The sequence below is a fragment of the Sinocyclocheilus grahami genome, unplaced genomic scaffold, assembly GCF_001515645.1.
Source record: "Sinocyclocheilus grahami isolate Dianchi unplaced genomic scaffold, SAMN03320097.WGS_v1.1 scaffold240.1, whole genome shotgun sequence".
NCBI lineage: Eukaryota > Metazoa > Chordata > Actinopteri > Cypriniformes > Cyprinidae > Sinocyclocheilus > Sinocyclocheilus grahami.
This window is the reverse complement of record NW_015505419.1, coordinates 1,440,976-1,455,815: the sequence shown is the minus strand read 5'-3', so window position 1 is coordinate 1,455,815 and position 14,840 is coordinate 1,440,976. Positions and strand designations below refer to the sequence as shown.

Genomic DNA, 14,840 nt, shown 5'->3' with positions numbered 1-14,840 from the left:
ACCAGCAACTGCTTGGTTACCCACATTCTTCAAAAATAACTTTTATGTTCAACAGACGAAATAAACTAATTCAGGTTTAAAACAACTTGAGTAAATGATGGTATAAAAATGAAACACTATGACGGAATTTTCATTTTTGGTGAACTATTCTTTTAATGTTAATAAAACAACAAAACGCATAGAAAAATCACTCACTGCTCTTGACTGATGAACTTATCAGTCAGTTGCTTTAAAAAAAAAAGTATAATTGATGCATATAGAGTTTTATTTTAATATTTGTTTAATATTTACTGCTAAATACTGTACCTGAAAAATAAAGCACTGTTTGTATTATATGTGTATTTGTAATGTACATATTTGTTCTTATTTTCTAATAACAAAGATAAAATAATGACAAAGATTTTTATCTTTGCTCACTTTGGCTTAAATGTCTGCCATTCTTTTTTTTATTTTATATTTTGTTAAGCTGAAGAGTATGTATGTATATGTATGTGTGTATATATATATATATACTCTTCCATTTTTAGCAAATTGAGAATACAAACCATCACAAAAATTGCTTTTAGACAAAGTTTTCTCAATTTGCTAAAAATGGAAGAGTATATATATATATATATAATTACAATATAGCACACCTATTTGTGCCTTATTGATTTAAGTATTGATTTCCATGCTAAAATTAAACCAGCAGTCTCTTTCTTTCTCTCTCTTTCTTGCAGTCTGCAAGGATCCACCATATAAAGTTGAAGAGTCTGGATACGCTGGGTTTATCTTGCCTATTGAAGTTTACTTTAAAAATAAGGTACTTTGGTTTTACCTCTCTTTTGTGGAAACCTGTAATTGTGAATTATGATCTCTATAAATAAGCGTATTTAATCTGTAACCTAAAATTAAACCAATCCAAACAGCTATGTACATTGGGTAAATGTAATATTCTTGTCACTTTTCACCAGGAAGAACCAAAAAAAGTGCGCTTTGACTACGATTTGTTCCTGCACTTGGAGGGTCACCCACCTGTCAATCATCTCCGCTGTGAAAAGCTCACATTCAACAACCCTACTGAAGAGTTCCGCAGGAAGCTGCTCAAGGCTGGAGGGGTACGAACCGGCTGGGGATGGGCGTGGGCTTATCTCAGGGAACGAGATGGGCGGGAACGAGATTCACTTTTTTTGAATGATTGGAGTCACGTGACTTCAGTTTCAGAGCTAATGTACATCTTTGTTGCAGACGGTTGAGAAAATATTTGTATTTAGTAACCGTTCCACAATTAGCCTCATTAGTTGGGTGTTCATGCAGGGGAAATGACTAGTCAAAATACGTCCCCTCCTTTCACAGGTGAAAAATGCAAGGATGTTCCCTGCTGCTTGTCCTAGCAAACAGTCCTCCAGAGATGAAAGCCATTGTCAGGCAATCTGTCCTAATGGAATTACTGTTCCCATCAACCAAGACAATAAGTAACTTTACAGGATTTGATTGTGCTAGTCTTAACTCGACCATCTATCACTGGAGGAGACCCGAGTTGTCTTTGGGCCAGTGCCAAGGGATCCACATGCTTTTTATGAATCAACTGGCTTGTATTTATTCGTTTCGTTGATCTTGGATGTGTTTTGAAGTTCCACCAGCAGTCATGAACTGGGACAATATTACCCTTAAGACATATTTAAAGAAATTATTATTCTTGTGAGGGTCTTCTCTGTAGTTTTAGCTTGCCCTCTCTTGCCTCATTCCAGTAATTCGAATGTTTTACGGCTGGGGCTATGACACCATCTCCTTTGGTGCTTGTCTGGCTTACAGATGAGTCATGGCAGGAATCGAAACAGTTTATTGGCAAACGGGCAGTTGTACGGGAAGTTGTTTTAATTAAGAGAGAACCGTTCACTAGAGCAATATCAATTTAGCGAGGTGGTGACTGAGCAAGGTCCTTTCCAATTTACCTGATTGTTTTGGCTGATGAAAGGCAATTTGTCTTTACATCAGGCCAGGAGTGAGCAGAGTGTTTTTTGCCAAATAGGTGTTAGAGTGTGTTTGTGTGTGAGAGAGAGAGTGTGTGTGTCTGTGGTGGTTTGATTCATAGTCTATATTTTTAGACTGTAATATCTGTACTTTGTCATTTACAGCAACGGGATCCTCACAAAAGATCTTCAGAGGACTCTAAAGTAAGGACAAACACCATTTTCAATGTTTCATTGTGTTTAACAGAACTTCAACAGTATTTTCTCTGATTATTTTGAAGTTTACCCTATTTTCATACAGTATAGTGAACGATTTACTTGCACATGTTACTTTAAATAACCAAAAAATGCTATTGTCGTAATCTTCAAAATGCATCTGAAACAACATTCCTTTTCCTTGTTTTGTGTGTTGCGCTTTGTAGCATGGCAACTCATGTCAGTAAAAACATAAACTTAATAGTTTCTAGCATACAATAACATTAATAAGCTGTGCAGTTTTATGCTCACCAATGCTGCATTTATTTGATCAAAACTACAATACAGTAAAATAACTGTTTTCCGTTTTAATATATTTTAAAATGTAATTTATTCCTGTGATGGCAAAGCTTAATTTTCATGTTGAAAAGCACAGCCTTTATTTGAAATAGAAATCTTTTTGTAACATTATCATTGTCTTTACTGTCACTTCTGATCAGTTTAATGTGTCCTGGCTGATTAAAAGTCATTTCTTTCAAAAATAAATAAACCAATCTTACTCTGACCCCAAAATTTTGGACGATAATGTATATAATGACTGAGTGGAAGACTCAAAGGTCGTGAGGTGCTTATCTTTGCAAGTAAGTCGTAATCAGTGTTGTCACTTGATCTTTTTCCACCCACTCTCTGACTCTTAGAATTAAATGGGTGATAATTGCTACCGTCCATGTAAGACTTTGATGCAAGTTCTTTTACTACATAGGCAAGAACAGTACAACAATTTGGTGAACGTATTCCCACATCTAACAGCTTTTTCTTAAATGCTTTTTCACTTTTTCAACTTTAGTTAGTCTGTAATGTTGCGGTTTGAGCATAAAAAAGATCTGCAAAGTTAACAAAGCTCAAAGTCCACTTCAAAAGCAGATATTTTATTTAACAGAAATCACTTTTCAAAAACTACAACGAACGACTCGTTTGGACTACAACGCATATTTTCTGGGATTTGTGATATCACAAAAATCGACGAATGGGACGAGACCTGGTTGAGCTGCACTAGAGAAGGCAACGAGTGTTATCACTATGTCGGAGACACGCTAGCTTTCCCAAGGCAGACAAACTTAGAGTGGTTACAATCATCCGGGTTTAAATCGCTCAAATTGATTTGATTTTGACGCAATATTTACACTGAAGCTCGCAGGCGGCTATGGTAAGGGGCATGGCATTTCCCGACCAGCCGCCGAGTGCTGCCAATCACAGCACACACTGGCCCAGCTAACCAATCACAACATGCACTGGCCCAGCTAACCAATCACAGCACATTTCGTATTGCCTTCATTTGATTCAGGAACTATTGGAGCCATTCATGCCAGACTGAGGAGAGAGGTGTTGTAATAATGTAAAATATGTGAAAAATAATGTGTTTTTCGAACAACCTAGTACGAGAGCCTGTTCTAGTACACCCCCAAAACAAAATCAAGACTTTGTAAAACAGCATAATAAGACCCCTTTAAAGTCAGAAATTATACGTATGTCTATGTATTAATCAGCCCCGAATGGGCAGACCAAGTTGTTGACACAGTGTTGCTGAGTAAATGTGGATAGTCATGTTCTGATGTCACAATAATACAGCATTCAGATGTTCTTGTAGACAGGTTTCAATAAAATGTCTTCACAAGTAAGATTAAGTTATATAGTTAATGCTTTAGGCAGGGCTGTACGTTAACTTTTTTTCACATAGCACTGGTGCTACAGAGGTTGAAAGTTTTGTAGCACAGGCCAAAATGTTGTAGCACAAGTATAAAACGTCTGTTATCATGTCTGAAAACAAACACAAGTAATGGATTTCATCACTTAAACAGGCACTGATGTTCCATACAGAGCACAAAAAATACAAAACATCACAAAAATTGTTTTAGACAAAGTTTTCTCAATTTGCTAAAAATGGAAGAGTATATATATATATATATAATTACAATATAGCACACCTATTTGTGCCTTATTGATTTAAGTATTGATTTCCATGCTAAAATTAAACCAGCAGTCTCTTTCTTTCTCTCTCTTTCTTGCAGTCTGCAAGGATCCACCATATAAAGTTGAAGAGTCTGGATACGCTGGGTTTATCTTGCCTATTGAAGTTTACTTTAAAAATAAGGTACTTTGGTTTTACCTCTCTTTTGTGGAAACCTGTAATTGTGAATTATGATCTCTATAAATAAGCGTATTTAATCTGTAACCTAAAATTAAACCAATCCAAACAGCTATGTACATTGGGTAAATGTAATATTCTTGTCACTTTTCACCAGGAAGAACCAAAAAAAGTGCGCTTTGACTACGATTTGTTCCTGCACTTGGAGGGTCACCCACCTGTCAATCATCTCCGCTGTGAAAAGCTCACATTCAACAACCCAACTGAAGAGTTCCGCAGGAAGCTGCTCAAGGCTGGAGGGGTACGAACCGGCTGGATCTTGGGAACGAGATGGGCGGATCACTTTTTTTGAATGATTGGAGTCACGTGACTTCAGTTTCAGAGCTAATGTACATCTTTGTTGCAGACGGTTGAGAAAATATTTGTATTTAGTAACCGTTCCACAATTAGCCTCATTAGTTGGGTGTTCATGCAGGGGAAATGACTAGTCAAAATACGTCCCCTCCTTTCACAGGTGAAAAATGCAAGGATGTTCCCTGCTGCTTGTCCTAGCAAACAGTCCTCCAGAGATGAAAGCCATTGTCAGGCAATCTGTCCTAATGGAATTACTGTTCCCATCAACCAAGACAATAAGTAACTTTACAGGATTTGATTGTGCTAGTCTTAACTCGACCATCTATCACTGGAGGAGACCCGAGTTGTCTTTGGGCCAGTGCCAAGGGATCCACATGCTTTTTATGAATCAACTGGCTTGTATTTATTAGTTTCGTTGATCTTGGATGTGTTTTGAAGTTCCACCAGCAGTCATGAACTGGGACACTATTACCCTTAAGACATATTTAAAGAAATTATTATTCTTGTGAGGGTCTTCTCTGTAGTTTTAGCTTGCCCTCTCTTGCCTCATTCCAGTAATTCGAATGTTTTACGGCTGGGGCTATGACACCATCTCCTTTGGTGCTTGTCTGGCTTACAGATGAGTCATGGCAGGAATCGAAACAGTTTATTGGCAAACGGGCAGTTGTACGGGAAGTTGTTTTAATTAAGAGAGAACCGTTCACTAGAGCAATATCAATTTAGCGAGGTGGTGACTGAGCAAGGTCCTTTCCAATTTACCTGATTGTTTTGGCTGATGAAAGGCAATTTGTCTTTACATCAGGCCAGGAGTGAGCAGAGTGTTTTTTGCCAAATAGGTGTTAGAGTGTGTTTGTGTGTGAGAGAGAGAGTGTGTGTGTCTGTGGTGGTTTGATTCATAGTCTATATTTTTAGACTGTAATATCTGTACTTTGTCATTTACAGCAACGGGATCCTCACAAAAGATCTTCAGAGGACTCTAAAGTAAGGACAAACACCATTTTCAATGTTTCATTGTGTTTAACAGAACTTCAACAGTATTTTCTCTGATTATTTTGAAGTTTACCCTATTTTCATACAGTATAGTGAACGATTTACTTGCACATGTTACTTTAAATAACCAAAAAATGCTATTGTCGTAATCTTCAAAATGCATCTGAAACAACATTCCTTTTCCTTGTTTTGTGTGTTGCGCTTTGTAGCATGGCAACTCATGTCAGTAAAAACATAAACTTAATAGTTTCTAGCATACAATAACATTAATAAGCTGTGCAGTTTTATGCTCACCAATGCTGCATTTATTTGATCAAAACTACAATACAGTAAAATAACTGTTTTCCGTTTTAATATATTTTAAAATGTAATTTATTCCTGTGATGGCAAAGCTTAATTTTCATGTTGAAAAGCACAGCCTTTATTTGAAATAGAAATCTTTTTGTAACATTATCATTGTCTTTACTGTCACTTCTGATCAGTTTAATGTGTCCTGGCTGATTAAAAGTCATTTCTTTCAAAAATAAATAAACAAATCTTACTCTGACCCCAAAATTTTGGACGATAATGTATATAATGACTGATCATGACATTGAATGTTTTGAATGAAACAGAGATGAAAATTTTCAGTAAATAACATGAAATAAATGAACCTGCAGTTACGCATTTCATTGGCCATCACTGTTTTCATTTGTCTTTTGTCTCATAGGTAATGGTAATGCAGGAGGGCTCTACTTCTCTGTTCGGGCAGCATCTAAAGCTGCCCACATTACCCAGCAGCTCATTAACATTGACCTTCTCTGATGTGAAAAAGAGCAAGTCTTTTCCAGGGTCAAAGGTGAGTGTGGATCTCCGAGTTTAAGAGTCTGAACTTTGAGAAAACTTTGCGTGACTTTGTTCGGTATTTGAAAAATTCCCAGTTCCTCCAAGGAGTCCTTGCCTAATCCTGCATATTTGGCAAGTTGAAAGATGTTGGGGGCTATTTAACTCCAAGGATTTTAGAGATGTGAAACTTGGCTTAAGTCGAGCATTTCTTGGCTGCTGAGAAAGCACATGCTAGCATTCCGATGACGTAAACTAACTCACCAGGTGTCCCGTTACAACGGCGCTCTGCATGTGCGAAAAGATTTGTATCTAGACATACAGTACCATGTTTACAGTGTTCCAACGCATTCCTGTTAATCAGCCTGTAATGGCATTTTAAAGAAAATAATTTTTAAAAGAAACAAATTGATTAGTGCGATATTTTGTGCAAGAAACCCTCAGACGCTGCAGCTTTTTATTCATGCATCTATTAAACCACATTAGCTGGAAAAGCAGTTTTTCAGAGAGCTCTCAAAAGCAGCAAGCGTGTCCTACCTTGCTACAGCACCACCATTCAGATAAAAAGGTTTTGAAAGACAAGCCGCAAATCCGGCCTAGTAGGTTACAAAACACTGAACTTTCAGAGAAGAGAAAACCGCTAGCGTTACCGCCCTTCCAGGATGTGTTAGATCCGAATGACTCGGACATGGACGACAACACGTTCACAAGATCAGATGTAAGTGAATTTCTAATCATTATACTTGAACATAACAATATGAAAATTAGTCCTTGATTTTCCCCAGCTGGCTAGTTGTCCTTCAAACCGGGTATTGTAATATCTGTAAGCATTTGGTGAACTTTATCATAACCTTTATGGAAATACAGTTTACTAATAGCAAAATAACCAAACTGAAGTCTTTGTAATGATTGTTTAAGGTACTATAGGAATCCATAAAATATTGGTACCATACTGGTTATCATTTGGTTTTGAATCTGCATCGGTTGATATACATATACATCTATATACATATAATATTATTTTATAATTATTATATCATAATATTGTGATAACTTGTAGCATTTAAACGATAACTTTTGGTTTTTAATGTTTTGTTTTTTTAAATATGGAATTTTCATATAGACCATTTATGAAAATAATTATCAGTCAATTGGTATCGGTCTGAATTTTAATATTGTGCATCTCTAGTTCAATGCATATTCAATGTATAAATTTGCAAAAAATCTGTTACGCCGCCAGTCTTATGGGAAAGTACAATGACTTTCAATAGTTTTTGGTGTGAGCTTTTGTGTTTGAATGATGTGGTTGACTATTAGTGGAGACCTTTTCTGGGATGTGGGGTTCTCTGTAAACATCAAACAGAGAGGTTGAGACGGGCTCTTAGAGGGCTGTGATAATGACGGTCTGGTGCGAGAGGGGATCTAATAAACTTGGTGGGTGTCCAGGAGCTGAGGCCCCATTTGTCTGGGTTGGGTGCAGGAAATCAGTGCCGCCCATTGCTAGACCTCTCAGCTTTTCAGGACAGGAAGTCTGGTAGCTGGTCAAAGGCTCCTTTTTTAGGTTTGTTTGGGCTTTGTTCAAAACAAGAGCACTGATATTGTACCAACTTAATTTCATAGTATTGTTGATTGTGTGTTTGAATCGCTGCCATGAGGTGAGCCTATCACAAGTCAACTTGCAAAATTGTGCTGCTCAACTGGCAATTGCTTAGTCAGTGAATTGAGTCTTGATTTCATTTGAAGATAGTAATAGTTATAGTAGTTTGTATAGGTCTAGAATGTTTTAAGCTTCGCTAGTGGCACCAGAGGCAAGGTTCATTTACCTTCAGCAAGAGAGCAGCTCATAAACCGGGGGCTGTTTTATTGGCTCGAAGGCAAGTGCTGAGACTAGACTTATGGTTTTATGACACCCGAGGAGAATGGGAAAGGACACCGTGAATAGCTAAGAGTTTTCCTTTAAACTCGCTCCTTAAAAAAGGGAAGGAAAGAAACTTCAGTGTTTATGACAACTGACGAATTCCAGGTGCTGCTTTCTTTGGGTCACCAGGTCTGTAAGGCCCTGATGGCCCTGCTCTGATCAACATTACCACTAACAGTCTATTTCTGCCTTTAGAAGGGCAGTAAAATAGTGGTTTGCAAGAGGAAATTGTAATTGCCTTTTCTTTTTTCTAGACGCTTTTCTAGGCCTGAACTTTAACAAGCATTAGTAAATAATAGTATATAATAATACAGCCCAGGGGAAGTCGTGGCCTAATGGTTACGAGAGTCGGACTCGTAACCCAAGGTTGCAGGTTCGAGTCTCGTAGCGACAGGGATTGTAGGTGGGGGGAGTGAATGAACAGCGCTCTCTCCCACCTTCAATACCACGACTGAGGTGCCCTTGAGTAAGGCACCGAACCCCCAACTGCTCCCCGGGCGCCGCAGCGAAAAATGGCTGCCCACTGCTCCGGGTGTGTTTTCACTGCTGTGTGCACTTTGGATGGGAAAATTGCAGAGCACTAATTCCGAGTATGGAGTACCATACTGTCGGGTCACTTTCACTTTTTTCACTTTTTTTATTTTAAGAAACAGAATGGACAGAATAAATGCTAAATGGACAGTTTGATGGAAAATGTACCTCATTGTTGCTGTCAGCAGCATCTCCTGTTGATTCTATAAACTGTTACTTAACTCCTGTTGAGCATCTTGTCCTAAAAATAACTGGTTTCTCTATCAATATTTACCATGGGGCTTACTATGGTTGAATAGTAAACCATTATAAATATAAGGTAGTTTCTTCACTTATATTATACAGAAAATGCTATTTAGTTATAATAGTAGTTATGATATTGTAGTTGTTATGGTAGTTATGGTTATTGCCATGCTTGGGTTTTTTCTAGCTTTTTAAACCATAACTAGCTCAAATAAGTGGATAGACTGATTAAATGCACAGGTAGATGGAAAAATATGCTTAATGTTTTGCTGTTATTTTCTGGTACTGGGTTGGTTATTTGTGTATATCTCATAACTCTTCAAACTATTTTTCAAACTATACTAAACCAGTGTTGTTGTTGTTAACTGAAACAATAAAAAAATTGTTGAAATACAGCTAAAATGAAATAAATAAAGACTTTAAGCCTAAAAACTTAAAAATTTAAAATGTTCCCTTGGCAGATAACTGATTTTCTTTTTAAACAAAAAAATAAATACAATTATAGCTAAACAGAAATGTAAAAAAAAAAAGTAAAAATAAAAGCTAATTCAAAAATGAATAAATATTGTGATATTATATAAATAATACTAAAAAAAAACAGTGTACATAACACAAGATAAATTTAAGTACAGGTTAAAGGAAGTCAAGTGGCCGCAGTCACTGGCCAAATCCAAAGTGCATGTTCTCACTCAGAGTAAAGACTAGTGGGGGATGGATGTAACCCAATCCTAAAATCTGTTTATATGACGTCCTCCGTAAGCGAAGAGCTTCACGAGCTTGAAGGGAATGAGACAATAGTCCTAAAGCAGAGCAGTTGCCAGTTTCAGAGCCATGCTAGATTTATGGCACCACAGCAGAGGGGATGGTCGTAAAGCCACAGACCAGCTGTGTGGTGCTGCTAGTGACCACCTGCTTTGCCTCTGCTAAACTCGTGAAGCTCGCGAAGAAGGTCTTTCATTTTTAGTGTTTATTGCAGCTTTTTACTGTAAAAACTGACTTTTGAAGAGTCATTATGAACATATTGACAATTAAGTCAATAATCTGTAAAAACAAAAGTGTTTGAGTGATTATTTTAACTATCATAAGTCATATAAATGTTTGACGACAACTATATATCATATATAAATTTTTTTTCTAAAATATCCTACTGCTTGCATTCAAAAAGTCTTTTGCATGTCAGTATGATACAAGATTATCCTATTTAAATCATGTGATAAACAAGTTGGGGAGAATCTAAAAGTAATCAAAAAGTAGTCCGATGTAATTGTTTACGTTACTAACTACAATGTTTGTCATGTAATTTGGAATCAGTAACGGACTGAAAATTGCAAATAATCCAGCACTGGTGCTGGCACGTCTGTTAACGCTACGCCATTTAAGCACCACATTTAGTCTTGTAACAGCATTTAACAGACATTTCCTTGTTTAATAATTCAGATGTGTGTGTTCTGAGCTTTACTGGTTTAGTGCATCGTTTTAGTTTGGTGGTCTGCATGTCACCGCAAACTGCAAACCGTGTCCATGTTAATGGAAGTTGCTTTTTCATTAGCTCTAAAAAAAAAAAAGTAATGTAGCATTTTACTGCATGGCCACAGCTCTGCCATTACTCAAGTTTGGGTGACAGCAGGGCGCTCTTTCTTTTTTCATGATCTCAGGCGATTGAACCCAAACACTCCAGATGATCTTCATGCTTAAAGACCTGCTAGCCTTTCCTCATGAGTGATGACATCGGTTTTATTGTCTAAGGGGTGCAGGGCTTCTTCGATGAGCTTTTACAAGCGTCTAGTTTGGGAAGAGGGGTGCGGCCTGTAAGAGAAAGGCGGCTTGATTTACAGCGCAGAACCCTGACCATGCGTTTGATGTCAGCTATGCTCCCAGACGGACAAACAGGCAGTAAAATGCAGACTGAAGAAAAAAATGGGGAAAAAACAGTGAGAACGAAGGGAAAGGAACTTCAAAGAAACAACTTTGCTCTTCCACAGGCTCGGCGAGGGGTTGAAGTTAAGTGTATTTACCACCCTGCTTGCAGGACTTTTGGCAGCCCCTATTGTCGACTGGCTTCACGGGAGATTTTTAGCACCTGCCCCCTGCCAGCAACTCTCACAAGCACCACTGTCACCCCCAGTCGAGTGAGTGAGCCGTAACCGTTTTATAGCGCGCCGTTATATTCTGCCTTCGATTCGTTTCAGTATTTTTGTAGGTTTAAGGCACCGTGAGGATGCCCGTGGTGAATGTTTTTTGGCAGATGCTGTGTGAGGAGATGGTGGATGTGGGTTTGAACACGTTGTTTGGAAAGGAGAGTTTGAAAATTACTGAAGTTATTGACTTGCTATGCCCTTACTTCAAAAGTACGGTTACTGTGCAATAAGACCAAAACAACCTAGAAAAACAGATTTCTACATTTACAAAAGATGAGTGTTTGTTCAAACAGAACCCACTGCCATGATGCTAATATGTTGTAGATGGTTGCTAGATGGTGTTATGTGTTGTTGTTGTTGTTGTTTTTTTGTATTAGTAATTCTCTCAGATATCCAAATTCTAAATATGGTTCTCATTCATAGTGAAATTGTGGGATTTTTTTCCCCTCACCCATTTCACCGTATACAACATAAATTTTAATTCCAAGTGCTTAGAAAAGTAGGCCCAAAATTTGAGGGGATCAATAAAGAAGTCACCTGTGCTCACCAAGGCTGCATTTATTTGATCAAAAAACGCAGTAAAAAAGTAATTGTAATATATTATATCTTAAAATAACGGTCCATGTTAATATATTTTAATATGTAATTTATTCTTTTGATATGAAAGCTGAATTTTCAGCATCATTAATCCTGTCTTCAGGGTCACACAATTTGTTATGTTTATTTGACTAATATTTCCTATTATTATGAATGTTGAAAATAATTGTGTTGCTCAATAAAAGTTTCCCTTTTGTGGAAACTGTGATAATTTTTCCCAGGATTCTCTGATGAATAGAAAGTTGTTGTTTTTTAAACGGCATTTATAGTCTTTACAGTCACTTTTGCATCCCTGCTGAATAAAAGTATTTATTTCTTTTTTTTTTAAAGCCCCGAGCTTTATACTGTAATGTACATCCATATTTAAAAAGAAAAAAAACATCAAAGTTTAATAGAGTTTGAGGCTTGTGTAAATCCCTAACCCCAAGTAAGAGTAATAGTAATGCAAGCATTTCTAAATGCATCTGTCATTTAAAAAAAAAACTGAACTCACCCCCAAGACTTCAGATGAAGTACCTTAGTCAGTGCACGATGGTTTCACTAGTAATCAGTGAAGATTTCAAGAAAGAGGACAGAGTGATCTAATTTGCATCCTTCTGGCCTGTTTTGACTGACTAGACAACGTTAGCCAATGTTTCCCGAGATAATTCTAAAACCTTTCTTAGCTATTAGCCATAATCACTGTACTAGCCCTGTTATAATAAATCCCACACTCACTTTCTCCATTCGCTGTGGAGCTGAATGGCTTCTGCGTGTACATTTTGTTCAAGAGAGCCGATTCAGTTTCACCAAGTGCTCATCAGAGAAGAATGTAAACAAATTAATTCAGATTAACTTTAATAGCTTCTTTAGATTTCCTCTTGGGCCGCTCTCCAAGAGGAATTAGGTTAATAGTTTCGCATTGAACTTCCTTGCTGGTTTTTTCCTGAGCGCTCAAAATGTTCCTCCACCTCGTGCAATTTCTGAAAGCTTGTAAAATGCGTTTCCAGCTAGAGTACAAATTTCAATTTAACGTGAGCACAGCGAAGAAAAACAGAATGGACTTTAATGTAACTTTAAACCTCAAAACTTCAGCCAAGTGGAGAGTCAGGAAGGCAATTGTAACAGAGCGCCTTTCTTACTCTTTTATCCTTGGCCCCATTTGCCACAATAAGCCTGATTTGTATTAAACCTCCATTTGGTCGGGAAGTCTTTGTGGATTAATCAGTTAATCAGTCCAATTCGCTCCACTTACAGCTCACATCTCTGTTGTACTGAATGTAATTTTAAAAGAACATCATTACGTTCCTTTTGCTTTGATAGAAAAGGCTGCTGTCTTTGAAAGAGTTTTCTTAGAAAAGACCACATTAACCTTCTCTTTTGTTGACGCTATATGAATAATGATCTCTTTTTTTTTGTTTTTGTTTTTGAAATGCTTGGAAAGCAGCATGGATGTGCATTTGGAAACTGTTGTATTTCTTTTTATAGTGGCAGGTGGATGAATTTAATTGCAGACGTTTGCAACTATGGTGCAATAAAAGTATATAGCATTGAGATGCTGAAGCACGCTTGGAGAAGGTTATAGTGAACATGAAATCAAAATTGATCGTTTATTTTTTTATTGAACGTTCCTAGTCTTATTGTGCACGAAATATCACTTGCTCCAAAAGAATTGAACCAATTTCATACTTACCATTTTCTGCTCTGCTGTCAAGTCCTCTTAGGTTTCAACCAATGGGTACCAAGAGTATTTACTGCCAAACACCCACTCTTCACAATTCCTGATGGATCACTTACTTTCCTACCATAATATATCCTGAATAATATTGGCACTTAATACAAATACAGAGCTAAAATAGGTTGCGAATGACTGTGAAAGAACATTTGCATTCAAAGAAAAATATATAATTCTAAAGTAATTACTTGAATGCATCAAATTTAGTATTAAATATAGTTTAACGCAACATTAATTTTGTGATTACAGCAGGGGTTTGGTCTCATTTTCCAATACAAATATGTAAACATCTTAAGTCAAGATGAAACAAGAACAAATATCTGTCAATGGTGAATAAAATCTGGTTTTTCCTTTGAATTAAGTAGATTTTTCTGAGCCCATTTGTTCTCGTTTTAATCATAAACTCACTTAATTTTGATCAGTTTCTCAAAAAACTAAATTTCTTATATCATTTGGAATCTATCTTTATATATGTATCCTAAGACATTGGAAAACAAGACAAAAATACCAAGGTAGAACTTCATGTTTTTGCAGTGTCATCAGAAGGTACAAAAGTTATTTCCATTATAGCTGAGACATTTTTTTTTTTTTTCGTAAAATGATTTAAAAAGTAATGGAAATCTGTAGGATGTTGTATTTTCAAACGTTAAAGTGTTGCTAATACAACTCAATGGGCTTCATAGACATTTACATTTAGAGAACATATAGACGTATTATGATCTCTTTAATTTATTCCTTAAATTTTCATTAATTTGTCTTAAAAAGGTCTACTACTTTACTGATTTTAAACATGTCTTTAACAAGAATAACTGTTCGTACAGCAAAAAAGCACAAGATATGATTACATTTTAATGGTATCTTCAGTAAACATGGCACATGTGTCTCTAAAAGCAAATAGGGGCCCTTTAAAAACATGCCTGCTCTTTTACCTCCGTGTATCCAATCAATCACAGTCCCATTGTTCTGAGAGGCTTGGGTCTGTAGTGAGATATTGCCCCACGAGTTCAAAGGTGCCTCGTAAGTTGTGAGATCCTCAACAATTAATCAATAGTTCAAAGAGGCCTCCACTAAATCTAGTTTCACCTCAGCCTGATGGACTTGCTCACTGAATAACTGTCTCATTCCATTCACTTTTGTGACTAGTAATCACATTTTCAGCAGCACAGAGTTTTAAAATCTGTTTTGGTGTTCTTTCATCATAATTTGACTGTTTAGCAATATTTTTAGATTTATTTTGTAC

At 36.8% G+C, this 14,840-nt stretch overlaps 1 protein-coding gene across 1 annotated transcript in view; it reads left to right on the top strand.

Moving 5' to 3' along the window:
* LOC107597913 (protein AF-9-like) overlaps positions 1–14,840 on the top strand; it is a 61,273-nt gene that overhangs the window by 37,686 nt on the left and 8,747 nt on the right. The window contains exons 3-8 of the mRNA XM_016289117.1: positions 720–802; positions 954–1,097; positions 2,118–2,156; positions 6,347–6,475; positions 6,727–6,782; positions 6,946–7,177. Of these exons, the coding sequence (XP_016144603.1) occupies positions 720–802; positions 954–1,097; positions 2,118–2,156; positions 6,347–6,475; positions 6,727–6,782; positions 6,946–7,177 (683 nt within the window). The remainder of the gene's footprint in view (positions 1–719; positions 803–953; positions 1,098–2,117; positions 2,157–6,346; positions 6,476–6,726; positions 6,783–6,945; positions 7,178–14,840) is intronic.